This window comes from Chiloscyllium plagiosum, unplaced genomic scaffold (genome assembly GCF_037043375.1).
Source record: "Chiloscyllium plagiosum isolate Xiang-an unplaced genomic scaffold, Cpla_swu_hap1 HiC_scaffold_8, whole genome shotgun sequence".
NCBI classification, from domain to species: Eukaryota; Metazoa; Chordata; class Chondrichthyes; order Orectolobiformes; family Hemiscylliidae; genus Chiloscyllium; species Chiloscyllium plagiosum.
The window spans coordinates 17,260,050-17,277,566 of record NW_028270146.1 but is presented as its reverse complement, the minus strand read 5'-3'; the positions used below and the strand labels follow the sequence as shown (position 1 = coordinate 17,277,566).

At 44.0% G+C, this 17,517-nt stretch overlaps 1 protein-coding gene across 28 annotated transcripts in view; it reads left to right on the top strand.

The window, feature by feature from the left end:
* The window catches only part of LOC122553369 (neurexin-3), a 2,038,938-nt gene that overhangs the window by 808,861 nt on the left and 1,212,560 nt on the right, over nucleotides 1-17,517 (top strand). For 24 of the 28 annotated variants that reach the window (XR_015757834.1, XR_015757833.1, XR_015757832.1 and 21 more), the window contains 2 exons: nucleotides 39-242; nucleotides 7,463-7,489. Coding sequence is in view for 23 of the 28 variants with exons in the window: in XM_087989624.1 (XP_087845750.1) it covers nucleotides 39-242; nucleotides 7,463-7,489 (231 nt within the window). In the remaining 5 variants the exon portion in view is untranslated. The remainder of the gene's footprint in view (nucleotides 1-38; nucleotides 243-7,462; nucleotides 7,490-17,517) is intronic. The other 4 variants (XR_015757835.1, XM_087989625.1, XM_087989614.1 and 1 more) reach the window with 1 other exon arrangement.

The following is a 17,517-nucleotide window of genomic DNA, read 5'->3' as shown; positions in this document are numbered from 1 at the left end:
ACGTTAACTGAAAGCCATTTTCATTTCTGTCTCTGCAGAGGCATCCATCCTGAGCTACGATGGCAGCATGTACCTGAAGATAGTCATGCCCTGGGTAATGCACACGGAAGCTGAAGATGTCTCTCTCCGATTCATGTCCCAGCGAGCTTACGGCTTGCTCGTGGCTACGACCTCGAGGGACTCAGCAGATACACTGCGCTTGGAACTGGACGGAGGCCGTGTAAAGCTGACAGTCAACTTAGGTATTGTATGACGTCACGCCGTGTGGCTGAACCCAGCTCGTCTCTTGTGTCCTTGTTTTCCTCGCAGTTGTGAAACTACCCACAATTATTTCGGTGCAGTAAATACTTGATCTTAATTTATCCTGCACCTACTTCGCGACAACAGTAAAAGTTAATTAGTCAGTCGTTTGAGTATTGTGCAAAGCGTGCATGGAATTATTCTCCAATATGAGATGACTATGAAATGTTGGATTTGAAATCCATGTTTAAATGGACCATCTTTTGAGCAACTACCATGTTTTTTGCAACCATATCTGTCAGCACTGCCAAGTAGGTCACAGCTACTCTTTAGTAAAATACTTACAGAGACGTGGTGAAATCACTCAAATGTAATGGGGCTCCCATAACAATTCCTTCTTTTAAAAGAAAGAGCTGTGACCTACTCAGGTGGGTTTCATACGTATATGAAACTGTTTTAAGGAATATTTTGTAAATGTGCGTGTTTTTTTATAGTGGTGTTCGTTCTTCATTTGAGTAAAATTTTGTAGTTTTATAAAACGTAATTGCTTCTTTTAAGTTGTCGCTTGAATTTTTGTTTTCCAAATTGCTTCATGAGTCATCAGTCAAAAGATGGCTATCAACCCTTCAAAGGCCTGAAGCCTGCGGCCCGCTTGGCAAACAGCCCTGAGAACAGAGTGCACTAACCTAACCTGCAGCTGGCTCGCATTACCTCACCTTGAGCGCCTTCCCTCGTGTCACTTCCTCACACAAAATCCGACCACCCCTCCCCCAACAAAATTTGGAACCTCAATATCTGCTCTCCACATCAAAACAATTCAACCAGAGTGGACATCGAAGGAGAGTTCAATTGTGCATCAGCTTTTTTTTTGTTGTTGTTGTAACAGCTGCTTCAAATCTCCACTGAGACGGTCCTCTTGAGGTGCAGCAGTAATGTCCCTACCTCTGGACCGTAAGTCCCAGTGTTCAATTTCCCATCCCTCCTCAGCTCCAGAGGTGTGCAATGACATCCTTGAACATGTTGATGAGAGGTAAAACATAGTTCGCATGTTCACTAACACCATTTGTTCTGAAATTTGGCTTTTGTAAACTTTTCACTGTACTCTGTACTTGAGTACATGTGACAGTAAATCTAATTCTAATAAACCTAATTCTGAATTCTAAATTCCAGTGCAAGGAAGCTGGTAATTAGAGATATATTTGCATAATTCTTATGATTTCCATTTGCTTCATATGATAAAGGAAAAATTAAAGTTTCAAATTTAAAAATGTGCTCGTGAGAGCTTTGGGGACAAAGTGACTCTCCCCTTTGAGAATGTTAATTAATTATTTGATCAGGCTGGAAAGGTCAGTGTTGATGTGTTTAGGCAAATAGATGGACCCATCATTCTTTAAAATACAAATTCACGGTTCAACCTCACCCTTTTCAACGCTGCAAATAAGTGTTGATATTGTGAAAAACATATTGGATTATTTTGGACATTTCACAAAAAAAAAGGATGCACTTTTGAAAGACGAAACAAAATCAAGGTCTGTACTGATTTTCTAATGGGGGAAGAAAGTAGAAAAGAAATTAACATTGTTTTATGATGCAGATGTTGTTGCTCCTCTGGCCCACCCCAGAAGAGGAGTCTTACTGAACCTACTAATTTTCAATGAGTCCCAGTACCGTCAGTCAATGTTTAATCCTATCAAAGCTTTCCTTCATCATTGTATCCATTATAGTGGTTCTGCTATCTAGTGATCACTGTGCGACATAAACTGAATGCTTCCTGTTGATGTCAAGTGTAAATTGGGAGTAGCAATTCAAGTCTGCCAGTTTAGGCACCTAGACTTTGCATTTCTCATTTACTTTTAAGCTAAAGGTAAGACAAGATTGGTCATTGGTAGTTGCCTTGCGAATAAAGCCAAGTTGACTCTGAAACCTAAGAGTATTCTGTTCTCAATGAGATACAAAAACCAAATCAATGGAAGATATGTGGACACACAAAGTCCAGATTTCAGTTACAGTGAAGTCTTTGCGCAGATTTCAACATTTCCTTATTGCCTACTTTTCTGGCGAAGGGACCTCCGTAGAACATAAGGAGATATCCATGGAGATGAAGGAGAGTGCTACTTGGCATGGATAATCCATTGACAAACATTTCAACTCTAAAACCAGTTCACCTACTGTCCCTCCACGAATTTGCTTGCAAGTACAATTAACTTCACTGTCTCTGACAACATTGATTCAGGTCAGTTAATTCTGTTTATAAAATAAATGCATTTAAGCCAAGTTGAGGTATTTACACAAAATAGGTTAATTAACTTATTGCATGTATCAAATTATTTCAATCAATAATATCTTTAAAACATCAGGAGCATTTTGTTTCATCACCACACCTTCACGATCTCTAAAGGATAGAAGGGGAAAATATAACACAATTCTGGACAGAATGCTTGCTCTCACCCACAATGTCCTCTCCCCACTTCCCCACTGTCGTTGGTGTTGGCGGACACAGCCTGTTTCCTTCCACTCCCCTTCCCCCATCCCAGTTACTGTTGCTCCCCAAGACCATCAAGGACAATAGTGGTAAGGAGCTGAAATTCCTGAATGCAGAGAGTGTCAAATAAGTCCACCACAAGGTGCCACAAAACACCTAACCTTTTCGGCATAAGGTCGACAAAAACTTTAATGAACCTTTTTTTTCCTTCAGGCCATGTTGAAGTGGCCAATCATGTTTTTGCTGGACCAGCAACAGGCCATGTTGCACCTACCATTGGCTGACATAGACTTACATCTGAAAACCTTCGTAAAACTGGGCCTGAGTGAGCGCCTGTCTGATTCCAGAAAATGTGTCACGTTCAGGCAGGGTCAAGAATCCATTCCCATTCAGACTGGAGTCAAAACAAGCAATTGAACCCTTTTATCTCTTGCCATGTGGTATGTTGTCAGCTGCCTTCCCAATCATCAGGGTATTTGTCAAGATTACCATCAGAATTAGAGTTGGCTTTATTGTCACATGTACTCACATGAGTGCAGTGAAAAGTTCACAAGTCAGCACTTATGGCACCATCTCAGGTACAAAGCTACATAGGTACAGTGTCATAGGACTATATTAGAAAGAAATTAAGAATTAAACGATCAGCATTACAGTCCTTCAAGCAGACTGCACCAACACACTCCTCTCCAGACTGTAACGAGACCCCCGCCCAGACCGCACTGAGACCCCCGCCCAGACCGCACTGAGACACCCGCCCAGACCGCACTGAGACACCCGCCCAGACCGCCCTGAGACACCCGCCCAGACCGCCCTGAGACATCCGCCCAGACCGGATTGAGACCCCCGCACAGGCCGCACTGAGACCCACACCCAGACTGTACTGAGACCCCCCGCCCAGACCGTACTGAGACCCCCACCCAGACTGTACTGAGACCCCCACCCAGACCGTATTGAGACCCTCCCTCCAGACCGCACTGAGACCCCCGCCCAAACCATACTGAGACCCCGCCCAGACCGTATTGAGACTCCCGCCCAGACCGTACTGAGACTCCCGCCCAGACCGTACTGAGGCCCCCGCCCAGACTGTACTGAGACCCCCTGCCCAGACTGCACTGAGACCCTCCCTCCAGACCGTACTGAGACCCTCCCTCCAGACTGCACTAAGACCCCCGCCCAGACCGTACTGAGACCCCCGCCCAGACCGTACTGAGACCCCCAGTCAGACCGCACTGAGACCCCAACCCAGATCGTACTGAGACCCCCGCACAGACCACACTGAAACCCCCGCCCAGACCGCACTGAGACCCTCCCTCCAGACCGCACTGAGACCCCTGCCCAGACCATACTGAGACCCCGCCCAGACTGTACTGAGACCACCACCCAGACTGTACTGAGACACCCACCCAGACCGTACTGAGGCCCCCGCCCAGACTGTACTGAGACCCCCAACCAGACCATACTGTAAAGTCCCTCCAGACTGTACTGAGACCCCCTGCCTAGATCGCACTGTGACCCTATATCCAGACCGTACTGAGACCCCCTGCCCAGACCACACTGAGGTCCCCGCCCAGACCGCACTGAGACCTTCCCTCCAGACTGTACTGAGAACCCGTCCAGACTGTACTGAGACCTCCTCTCCAGAGTAACTAGGTCCTCCCTTCCAGACCACAACGACATTGCCCCTCCAGACCGCACCAAGACCTCCTCTCCATACTACACCGAGACCTCCTCTCTAGACGCACTGGGTCCTTCCCTCCAGACTGCACCAAGACCCCTCCTTCCCCCACCCTTGCGAGACTGTGCCGACCTTGCCTCCAGACTGCGCCGGAACCTCATAGAATGGTAAAGATATACAGCACAGAACCTCATCACCAGACCATGCTGAACTCAGCCTTATATCTTAGAAAGGACACAGCCCCACTTCGGGTCCACCGCAGGCAATGACCTGCACTGAGCATCAGAAACTGCAGCAGCCAATGTCCCATCTGCCTTCGCTGTAGGCTTACCACAGACCCACCCCAGGCACCAAACTCCACCGCTGTTAGCTCCGGCAACCGTGCGAGGTAGTCCCTAAGCATGTTACTTTATAATACAGGTTGCTGGAGCTTTTAAGGAGAAGAACTTCAGTGTCTACTGGATCTTCGATCAAGGTTCCCATCACCTGCACTGTAGATCAGTGCAGCTTCTGAAGCAGTTAAGGGCTCGTTTAAATAGATGAAAATAATTGCTTAGCTTATTTCATGGGACTGGAGTGGAAATATGTAGCATTGAGTCTCAAAGCGAGTCTAAGGAGTCAAATGTTAGGCCACATCTGATCACATTTTTCACTATAAAATCTCTATTTGGCTCTCTGTAATAAATAATTCTTTCAAAATTCATTTATCCATTCAGCATGGCTACTGAAATTAATTCTGAACCAATTTTTAATTTCCTTTGTAGTTGTCTGTTCGTTTCCATCAGGCACATGATTGTTTGTTTGATCTGACTGAGAATTGGACACACTTTGTGGTCAGGTCAAGGCTCCAAATGTTAAACTTGGAATGATTTACAGAGTGCAGTAATAAATGCCTGTGTCCTTGAGAAGGAGCCCAGGCTTTCAGATTTAGCCAGCCAGACAGTCTTCTGTCAATGCAATGTTAATAATTGTCCTTTTCCTCATCACTGTCACAGCTCCTTGCATTCAGGGTCCATCAGATCCAAAAATTCAGGATCGGGAGGTCTTTGTATTCCAAGAATTTGATTGACGAAACAAGAAATGAAAGATTTCCCTTTGCATATCTCCACCTCTCAAGATCTCAGCCATTGTGAACATTGCTCCCTTTCTCATGTGGTCAGTTCCTGAGCACCAGTCACTTCTGTCTCATCCAGTCACCGAGGTTCCTCAGGTGATCCATCCCAGGCAAGTGATCAGAAACAATCACCCTGAACAAGTGTGCTCTGTCCCTTCCCATCCTTTACATTTCTGTTGTGAGCATTGAACTTAACTCTAAGACCTCCCTGTTGACACCCAGTTTGAAATCACTGAATTCAGCATGCAAGATTAAACTTTGCAAAACATGCACTTATGTAAATCACTACCATATTTGTCCATCTACCAACTGAACCACTGGGAATCTTGCAAAAACAGGTACTTAATGGCTGACAGAAAAGTCACAAAGAATAAAAACAGCTGTCCTTAAATCTCATAATTAAATAGGAATCCAAGTATGTGATATCATTTCGCTTGATTGAAGTTGCTGGTATAATAAAGAATGCTTTATTCTCTGAGTTTGGAAATGCTAACACCATAATTGCTTTAAAATCCGACAAATCTGATGGAGTTCCATAATCACCAGTGATATCCAACTTCTGCTCAGGTACCTGCACCTCATAGCACCTGGGAGCCCATCATAACTCCCTGCACACACACGGAACATTTTGAGTTTAAGGAACAGCGCTCGTTTATCATTGTTGTTGAACAGTTGGGTTTCAGATAGGGGCATACAATGATGAAGGAAAGTTACGTAGCCCCCACTCCCAAAAGGTATCACGGCCTCTGTATGGTGATTGTGCCGAATGGTCCGCGGCTGTTTGCACCCACTTTTCTGTTGCGGTTGACGACACATGACAAACCTGGCCACATGAAACCGAACCCAGATTGTTGATGTAGCTTTCCTCCTTGTTGTTTCTCAAGGATTTCTCAGCAGAGTCCAAATTTTGGGAGCTGGAAGTGAGATAGACTTAATACATATTATTGAAATTCATAATGCTTCATGAAAATCAATAATGACGCTTAACCAAGTTTGCAAAACAAAAATACCTGTCCATCGAAAACAACAAAAGTGAGGGAAGTACAGGTTCAACAACTTTAATTGGATTAAGAAATGCTTCAAAATTGAGTGTAAGGAATGACAAAGATCATTCTCTTACGAAAATAAAAGTGGTGGTAATCCATTTGATAATCAATGAAAGCATCTCACCTGTATCAATACTTCTGCTGGACATAACAATCTGAAACAACAATCTACTGCTCTTAACTTCTGACTTTGATCTGCAAGTAAGATTTTAGAAAGATTGGCATAATTCTCATATTTGCTTTCTCGTGTACTTAACACTTTCAACACAACAAAGTCCTTGAGAAACCGGCTAGACCTTTCAAAGATTACTGGCCCTGCCAGAACACTGCTCACCCATCTTCTTGCTAAATGCTCTCTTCGACAGCTTCCTTAGTCCGTATTTGGCAGGCTAGTTGGTCATGAGTTTGTGAAATGGTTGAGCCAGTCACCTTTGATACTGACAATTGAAACGATCTCCACGAAATCTCGGTTTGGATGTTCATTTGGTTAGCTGTTTGCAAGTGGCCATTTTATAGCTAGAGGTGGTGGGGGGAAGCTGAAGGGGTGTGTGGGTGGGCGGGAGGGGGGTGCAGGTGAAGAGCGTGCAAACAAATGTTGAAAAAACGTTGTTCATTTTTTTTCCCTGGAGAGACATAAGCTTCTGCTACTGCAGTGGGGCTAGAAAATAAGTATAGCATCATGTGCAAAATTGCAGTGAGAATTCTGTTGTATGGAGGGTACAAATCTATGTTTGAGTCTCATTGTATGAAGATCGTTGATGTCTATGTCATATGAAGGGTGAAGTAAAATGGCCACCTCCTTGCGTGTGTCTGTCCCCGGAAGGGTGGACTTATTGTTATTGGATGTCTGCAGCTGTTACCTTGAAGGATACGATTTCATCTTTCATTTATTCTTCCCCGTCTAGACTGTATCAGGATTAACTGTAACTCCAGTAAGTCATTGTTCAAGTTTCATTTTGTTTCTTAATGCTTTTATCATGTTTAAAAGAATTGCTTAATATGTCTGTTGTTGTGTCCTTAGATACACTGGGGAAAAGACTGCAGAGGTTAACTTTCTGAATATGCCAAAGATCTGAGTTACAATAACCCCGCAGTCAAATATCATTAACAAAAACCAGTAAAATGTGCAAAGTTCTAATCTCCTTTGTCTGTTCAACTCTTCCATACAGAAAAGTTATTGGATACCAAACCGATGGATCTCGATTTTGAAATTCTGTTATGTGGTGCTAATCACACCACTAGTAAGCTGTGTCACTGAAAATTCACTGTGTTCTTCATCAGATGAAAGTTTAATGGCATTTGACTGTGCTGTAGTAATTATCTGCATGCCTTAAATGGCTGAATGGGTAACAAAATGCTGAAGGTTTCTGCAGTCACAAAACAAATAAATAGGTGTAGCCCTTTCACGAGCAATGTAAAAGCAGTAAATCAAAGGATTAGAGATAATTTATGATAATCTTACCTGTATCTGGGCCATTGAGGGTGACTGAATGTTCATTGCTGGAAAAGGTTCTACTCGATTTTCCATCAAACCACGTATAACACAATCTGCAACATCTTAAAAAGGTTACTCATGGGACCTGAGTGTTACTGGTAAGGTTAACATCGCTCGCCCATCCCTAATTGGTATTGAGGAGATAACGATGAGCTGTCGATTTGTACTGTTGCAATCCAGCTGCACCTACAGTGCTGTTAGGGAGGGATTTTGACTTAGCGACAGTGGAAGAGTGATGACATAGTTCCAATTTAGGGAGATGGGTGGGGTTTGGAAAGGAAACTGTAGTGTCGATGTTCTTGTGCATCCACTAGCTTTGGCTCTTGTGGTGGTAGAAGCTTTGAAGGTAGAAATGGTGGAAGGTGTTTTTGTAGGAGACTCAGCAAGTAAAACAGTCTCATTGGGATTCCTGCCTGGAAATTGCAAGTGACCCAGAATCCACGTATCTTCAAGGTGTGAGTAGTCCATTTCATTTCCATTCCATGACTGCATTCAAATATATATATTTTTATCCTCTACTTTATGGCTGGTACACATACCAGTTATTTTCCAAACAAATGGCTTTGTATAGATCTGAAAGTCTATATGCATTTTACGCAACAAATAGTTAAATCTGCACAACCAGTATTCTCCCACAGCAAGAAATCTAACCTGGGAAAGGACTCTATTATTTTTTTTTTTATGCGGCCAGCATATTCAGTTGCTTTCTCATTCTGATCACCAGGTCTGAGATTTGGTTTTTAGTGTTTTGTATCCTGTTGATGCTACTTTGATTTTTTTGAGGGTGACCTTTTGGTTTGATTTTCAGGGGTTGCTTATGGATTTTATGGGGTTGCTATCTCATTTTTGCAAACTTATTGATGAGGTGATACCATCCTGTAATGTCAAGAGCTTTTTATTTGGGTTGACATATCAGGTACTTGGACTGACAGCAGAATTGGAGAGTCAGAAATGTGCATCATTATTCTCAACAATTACCAACCCTCCATTGGACATAAAGCACAGCACACAAGGGAAGCATGAATTCTTAAGAATACAGCAGAAAAAAATGAGCAAACAAGGTATTTTTGAAGCAACTGACACAATCTTCTATCACATAAAAGCATTACTCAAAATGCAACTTCCGCAGATTAAGCAGGAAATGAGTTGGAAGGGCTGAATAGCCTCTTCCTACTCTTACTTTCTATGTTGAGGTCACAGCTTATTTGTTCCTTAGAGACTCTTTTTCTTTTAATTTGATTTATTATTGTCACAGGTACATAAAAATTTGAGAGGTTCATTCAGCAGTCTAATAACGGCGGGAAGAAGCTGTTCTTGAATCTGTTGATGAGTGTGTTTAAGATTTTGTATCTTCTGCCTCTAGGAAGAGGTTGAAAAAGATTATAACCAGGATGGAAGGGGTCTTTGATGATGTTGGCTGCCTTGCCAAGGTAATGAGAAGTGTAGATGGAGTCATGAATGGATGATTGGCTTGCATGATGGAACGGGCTGTGTTCACAACTTTCTCTTCCCCAATCCTCCCCCCCCCCACCCACAACCCAACCTGGCCCTAGCTCTGCCAGAGGCCCAACCACCCATAGGCAGCTTTGGTCTTGGATTATGACTCAAACCTGTGGGCAACATCCAGCCTGTGAGCAGATTTCTCACCTATTCTGTCACTCTGTTTTCGGAGGTTGTCCTCATGATTAACTTTCCATGGACATCTCGGGTCATTCACACACTGCATATTTTGAGAGCTGCCTTGTGTGTGCAACAATATGCGCTGGATTTTCCCTCCTGGGGCAGCTCGCTCGAGTCAGGAAATTTCCTCGCAACACCGGATTCAAATGAGCCTGCTGAAATTGAGATCCCCTCACGTGAGGGTTCACGTCCTGCTCTTTTCCCCTTTATGACCAGAAATGGGATTGGTTGTAGTTTTCACGTCCAGGTCCGGTCTATCATTTTTAAAGGTCTAAGAAATCTCCACGACTTGGAGAATATTTACCACAAATGTTCCATTCCTCAAAACCATTCTGGAAAAGTTTAAGTCAGACAAAACTATTATTTATTGTTTTGTCATTTGGTAACACAGAAACATACAAAATGGGAAGATAAAAAACATTTGGATAAGTACAGGAATAGGAAAGGTTAGAAGGCATGAGCTGAGTTTGGGATTATGTACGGCATGGACTGGTTAGGCCGAAGGGTCTGTTTCTGTGCTGTATGACTCTGTAAGAGGTTATAATCGCTTAAGACTGGTAACTTGGTACACTTAACACTTGGCAAACATAGAAATATGGGTGGATATTCTCAATGTGAGCAGCTTTAACAACACTCAGGAAGCTTGACACCATTCAAGACAAAGCAGCCCCCTTTGATTGACCTCACATCCACAAACATCCACTCCCTCCACCAACAATGCTCAGTGATAGCAGTGTGTACTATCTATAAGATGCACTGCAGAAATTCACTAAAGATCCTTAGGCAGCACCTTCCAAATGCATGACCATTTTCGTTTAAAGGACAAGGGCAGCAGATACATAGGAAAACTATCATCCAGAAGTTTCCCTCCAAGCCATTCACCATCCTGACTTGCAAATGTGTCCCCATTCTTTCACTGTCACTGGGTCAAAAATCCTGGAATTCACTCCCTAACAGCATTATGAGTCTACCTACAGCACATGGACTGCAGCAATTCAAGAAGGCAACTCAGTACCAACTTCTCATGGGCAGCTAGGGACAGGCAATAAAGTGCTGGCCTGCCAACAATATCGTGTCCCACTCGTGAATAAAAAAAGTGCATAAAAAACACTGGCTGATCATTCAACTCAGTCCCCTGCTCTTACTTTCTCCTCATACCGTACAATCCCTTTAGCCCTAAGAACTATATTGAACTCCTTCTTGAAGCGTTCAATGTTTTGGCCTCAGCTGCTTTCTTCAGACCAATACTTGAACGTTGCTGAAAGAAGACTCATTTTATCAAAGGCCTTTGCCCTGCTCTCATCAGGACAATTTGCAAAAAGTACCAAAACGTAAAGGTAAATCAGGATGTATGTCGGTATATGAGGAAAATGCCTCTTGGACATCCTAAAACAAATGAATTACCATCATTGGTGGCTTCTGTGCCTTGGGCCAACGTTGTTTTCCTCAAAAAACTTTCCCACGATAAAATGCTTTTAAAGGCTTATTCTGTTGAACCTGATCAAGTGGTTCCTCCCCAAAATGTCAAAGGGGATTTGAACTGATGATCCCTTCATCCAAAGTTATTCAGTAAAATCACTGCAGTAGGTGAGAGTTAAACAAGGCAAAGAAAGCAATTAAAACCTTGATGCTTATTATTCAGATGAACTGTTTTCTTTGTGAGAGGCACCTTAAATGCTCCAGTTTCCCTTAGGCAATGCTATTTGTAGTCACATGTGAAAAAGTAAGACACTTTGTTTCTCTGCAACTACTGAAACATTCTGCAAATTAGAATTTTACTGTGTACAGAGCCAATTTCATTCCCCTGTCAGCCTTTGCAGCAACATTCTTTCAGAGGGGTTTCAGAGCATGACACTGTCGCAAGAACCTTTGTTTTAATTTTCAGCAAAAAAAAGCATTATTTATCAGCAAATTCCCAATTTTCAGGTTGACTGTAATTTAAGACGTATTTGATTTTGGATGAGGTGTCTTTGTAGAAATCATAGCAGCAGCAGCCATACAAGAATGTACAACAATGGAGTATAACCCGCAAACAGTCAGGGGTTTCAGCGGGAGCCAAGCAGAGCAAAGAATCATGAGATAAATGGGTAAAGTTTAGAAAAAAGACATTAAGTAAACGTACAGAAGTGTTCTTGTTTTGCAGTGGTACTGTCCCTATCTCTGAGCCAGGAGGCCCAGCTTCAAGTTCTCCCAGCTCCAGAGATATGTAATTATGGACCTGAGCAAGTCGGAGCAAATTACTGCAATCTGTACTGAAAACAATAAATGCTGGAGGTCACAACGGTTCAGGCAGCATCTGTGGAAAGACAGCCAGCTAACATTTCGAGTGTAGATGACTGTTCATTGGAGCTTCAACGTGCTGTGATGAAGAGTCATCTAGACTTGAAACATTAGCTCGCTGTCTCTCCATGGATGCTGCCTGACCTGCTGTGATCTCCAGCATTTGTTGTCTTCAGTAAATATTCCTACACAGGTTGATTAGAAAATATATAAGACCAACAGAATATCAAAACAATTACAGGGTTGTTCCTCGTCGCATCTTATTTGCTCGACAATTAATCCAGAAAGCCAGTATAATATTATGGGGACCTGGATTTAAATCCTGTCACGGCACATGGTGGAATTTGAATTAAATTTTTAAAAATCTGGAATTTAGGATCGACTGATGACCATGAAACCATTGTCAATTGTCGGAAAAACCCATCTAATTCACTGATGTTCTTTCGGGAGGGAAATCTGCCATCCTTACCTGATCTGGCCTCCATATGACTCCAGAGCCATAGCAATGTGGTTGACTCTCAGCTGCCCTCTGAATGGCCTAGCAAGCCACTCAATTGTATCAATCGCTCGGAAGTCACAACAAAGAAATGAGACTGGATGGACCACCTAGCATTGACCTCGGAACCGAAAATGACCATGGCAAAAACACAAACAGCCCTTTTGACTATGCAGAGTCCTCCCTACCAACACCTGGGGGCTAGTCCCAAAATTGGGAGTGTTGTCTCACAGACTAGTCAAGCAACAGCCCAGCATAGTCATTCTTACAGAATCATACCTTACAGATAACACCCCAGACACCACCATTACCATCCCTGGATATGTCCTGTCCCACCGGCAGGATAGACCCAGCAGAGGTGGTGGCACAGTGGGATACAGTTGGAGGGAGTTGCCCTGGCAGGCCTTGACATCGAGTCTGGACCCAGTGAAGTTTCATGGCTTCAGGTTAAACATGGGCAAGGAAACCTCTTACTGATTACCACGTACCATCCTCCTTCGGCCGATGAATCAGTGCTCCTCAATGTTGAACAACACTTAGAGGAAACACTGAGGCTGGCAAGGGTGCAAAACGTACTCTGGGTGGGGGATTTCACTGTCCACCATCAAGGGTGGCTTGGCAGCAGCATTACTGTTCGAGCTGGTTGGGTCCTAAAGGATATAACTGCCAGACTGGGTCTGGGGCAGATGGTGAGGGAACCAGTAAAAGGTAAAAACATACTCGACCTCATCCTTACCAATCTGCTGGCTGCAGAAGCATCTGTCCATGACAATATAGGTAAAAGTGACCACTGCACAGTCCTTGTGGAGACAAAGTCCCACCTTCACATTGAGAATAACCTCCATTGTGCTGTGTGGCAATATCACTGTGCGAAATGGGACAGACTTCAAACTGATCTAGCAGCTCAAGACTGGGCATCCATGAGGTGCTGTGGGCCATCGACAACAGCAGAATTGTACTCCAGAACAATCTGTAACCTCATGGACTGGCATATCCCCACTCAACCATTACCATCAAGCCAGGGGATCAACCCTGGTTCAATGGAGAGTGCAGGAGGGCATGCCAGGAGCACCTAAAAATGAGGTGTTAACCTGGTGAAGGTACCAAACAGGACCACTTGCATGCCAATGGCTTAAACAGCAAGTGATTAACAGAGCTAAGCGATCCCACAACCAACAGATCACATTGAAGCTCTGCAGTCATTCCACATCCAGCCATGAATGGTGGTGGACAATTAAACAATTCACTGGAGGAGGAGACTCCACGAATATCCCCATCATCAATGATGGAGGAGCTCAGCACATCAGTGCAAAAGATAAAGCTGATACATTCAAAAATATCTTCATTCTGAAGTGCCGAGTGGCTGTTCCATCTTGGGCTCCTCCGGTGGTCCCCAGCATCACAGATACCAGTCTCCAGCCAATTTGATTCACTCCACGTGATATCAAGAAACGACTGAATGCACTGGTTACTGCAAAGGTAATGGGCCCTGATATCATTCCGGCAGTAGTACTGAAGGCGTGCTCCAGAACATGCTGCTCCCCTAGCCAAGCTCTTCCAGTACAGTTACAGCACTGGCATCTACCCAACAATGTGGACAATTGCCCAGGTATGTCCTGTACACAAACAGCAAGACAAATCCAACCCAACCAATTACAAGGAGAAAGTGAGGTCTGCAGATGCTGGAGATCAGAGATGGAAATGTGTTGCTGGAAAAGCGCAGCAGGTCAGGCAGCATCTAGGGAACAGGAGAATCGACGTTTCGGGCATTAGCCCTTCTTCAGGTTCCTGAAGAAGGGCTAATGCCCGAAACGTCGATTCTCCTGTTCCCTAGATGCTGCCTGACCTGCTGCGCTTTTCCAGCAACACATTTCCAACCAATTACAAGCCAATCAGTGTACTCTCCATCATCAGTGAATTGATGGAAGAGGTCATTAACAGTGCTATCCAGCAGCACCTGCTCAGCGACTATCTGCTCAGTGACGCCCAGGTTGGGCTTCGCCAAGGTCACCCAGATCCTGATCTCATTACAGCCTTGGTTCAAACATGGATGAAAGAGCTGAATTCCAGAGGTGAGGTGAGAGTGACAGCCCTTGACATCAAGGGTGCATTTGACCGAGTGTAGCATCAAGGAGCCCTGGCAAAACTGGAATCAATGGGGATCAGGAGGCAAACACTCCACTGGTTAGAGTCACACCTGGCACAAAGGAAGGTGGTTGTGGATGTGGAGGGTCAGTCATCTCAGCTGCAGGACATCTCTGCAGGAGTCCTTCAGGGTAGTGTCTTAGGCCCAACAATCTTCAGCTGCTTCATCAATGACCTTCCCTCTGTCATAAGGTCAAAAGTCAGGATGTTCACCGATGATTGAACAGTGTTCACCGCCACTCAGAACTCCTCAGATACTGCAGCAGTCTGTGCTCAAATGCAACAAGATCTGGGCAAAATCCAGGCTTCGACCGACAAGTGGCAAGTAACATTCATGCCACATGAATGCCAGACAATGACCATCACCAACAAGAAACACTCTAACCACCACCCTTTGACATTCAACGGTATTACCATCAGTGAATCCCTCAGTGTCAACATCCTTGGGGTTACCATTGACCAGAAACTCAATTAGACTCACCACATAAACACAGTGGCTACAAGAGCAGGTCAGAGACTAGGGATACTGTGGCGAGTAACTCACCTCCTGACACCCCAAAGTCCATCCACCATCTACAAGGCACAAGTCAGGAGTGTGATGGAATACTCTCCACTTGCCTGGATGGGTGCAGCTCTGACAACACTCAAGAAGATTGACACCTTCCAGGACAAAGCAACCTGCTTGATTGGCACCACATCTACAAACATTCAATATCTCCACCACTGGCACTCATTAGCCGCAGTGTGTACTATCTACAAGATGCACTGCAGAAATTCATCAAAGATTCTTAGACAGCGCCTGTCCATCTAGAAGGACAAGGGCAACAGATTCTTGGGAACACCACCACCTGCAAGTTCACCTCCAAGCCACTCACCACTCTGACTTGGAAATATACCGCCATTCCTTCACAGTCGTTGGGTCAAAATCCTGGAATTCCCTCCCCAGTGGCATTGTGGGTCAACCCACAGCAAGTGGACTGCAGCGATTCATGAAGGCAACTCACCATCATCTTCTCAAGGGCAAATAGGGATGGGCTATCAATAGTGGGCAGCCAAGTCCCGCAATTGAACAAAAATATACATGTGAAAAAAAGTATTTGTGAAAAATGTATTTTATTCTCTCCTCATTCATCAGCTTTCTTTTATCTCTTTCATTTGCACAAAGTTTGCATAGTCTGGTGTATCTAATTGCAATTCTTCACTCTAATTTTAATTGGGACCACAGTCAGACTTCACTAGTGAACAAATATTTTAGGTCATATACTGGAAGAGTCACATGTGCACCAACCTAATACAAAAGCAGAAATTGCTGGAGAAATTCTGCCGGTCTGGCATCATCTGTGGAGAGAGAAAAACAGTGTTAAGGTTTCCCGTCCAGTGCCCCTCTTCAGACAGTTCCTGAGGAAGGGTCACTGGACCTGAAATGCTGACTCTGTTTCTTTCTCCACAGATGCTGCCAGACCTGCTGAGTTTCTCCAGCAATTTCTGGTTTAGTTTCATGATTCTAGCCTCTGCAGTCCTTTGTTTTTTTGCATTAACTCACCCACCGGCACTATGCCCGATTCTGAATGGTTTTCTTATACCCATTCTTTTGGGAACTATTCGAGATTGAGCACTGCACACTCTCCTTTTACCTTTATTCAAACAACAGTTGAGGCCTCAAGTAAACTGATCCCAAAGAAACATATTTTTTGTCAATTATAAATTTCCAAATAGGTACACTTGCTGTTTGGAAGTTCATGATGTGGTTGTGTTGGAGGTGCCACATTGAGTGATTAAGCATAATGGGGAGCTGCTCTAAGGTTAGTTTGGGGTAAATTACTGGGATCTAAGATAAGGAACATTAACTGAACTCCCAATACATTTTCTGTATCACTTCCAAGGATTGATCATAGAATACCTACAGTGTGGAAGCAGGTCATTTGGCCCGTCGAGTCCACACTGGTGCTCCAAAGACCCACATCCACCCCTTATCCTATCCCATTACCCTCTATTCCCCATGGCCAATCCACCTAGCCTGCACATCTTTGGACAGTGGGAAGAAACTGGAGCACCTGGAAGAAACCCACACAGACATGGGGAGAATGTGCAACCTTCACACAGATAGTCACCTGAGGGTGGAATTGAACCCAGGTTCCTGGTGCTGCGAGGCAGTAGTGCTAACCACTGAGCTACCATGCCGCCCAGAATAATAGCAGTAACATAGATCACTCTCTCAGAAGTCCACCTTTAGAGCCTCAAACAGCCAGTCTAACTCATTCAAAATCCAAATTCACTTTCAAATTCCATTAAACCACTGATTTTGTATTAACACAAATCTATTTCAGACTCTCTTTCCACTTCAACAACTCAGTTATTATAAAAGGAAAACTTGCGATATGTGGCACCTTTCCTGACCTCAGGGTGTCCAGTGAAGTGACTTTGAAGTGTTGTCAGTGTTGTAGGAAATATGACAGCCAATCTGCACAGCAAGATCTCAAAATAAAGTAAGTGGCAGTGTCCACATGGTCTATTTGTAATATTGATGGGAAGATATCAGGATAACTCCTCTCTACTTGCTCTAAATCTAAGTAATTTCAGTAATTACTGGTATGTCAACCTTAGACCAAGGCTCTGTCCAATTGCTTAACTAGGAGGTGGTACCAAAGTCAGTGCAGCACTCCCTCAGTACTGTTCTGGAGTTTCAACCAAGGTTTTTGCACTCCTTACTCTAGATGTGATTCCAAAATCAACTGACCCAAAGGGCATTAATGCTACCTGCTGATCCACAGCATACACTGTAGGCATAGAGTCAGAGAGATGTACAGCATAGAAACAGACCCTTAAGTTCATCTCATCCATGCTGATCAGATATCCTAGATTAA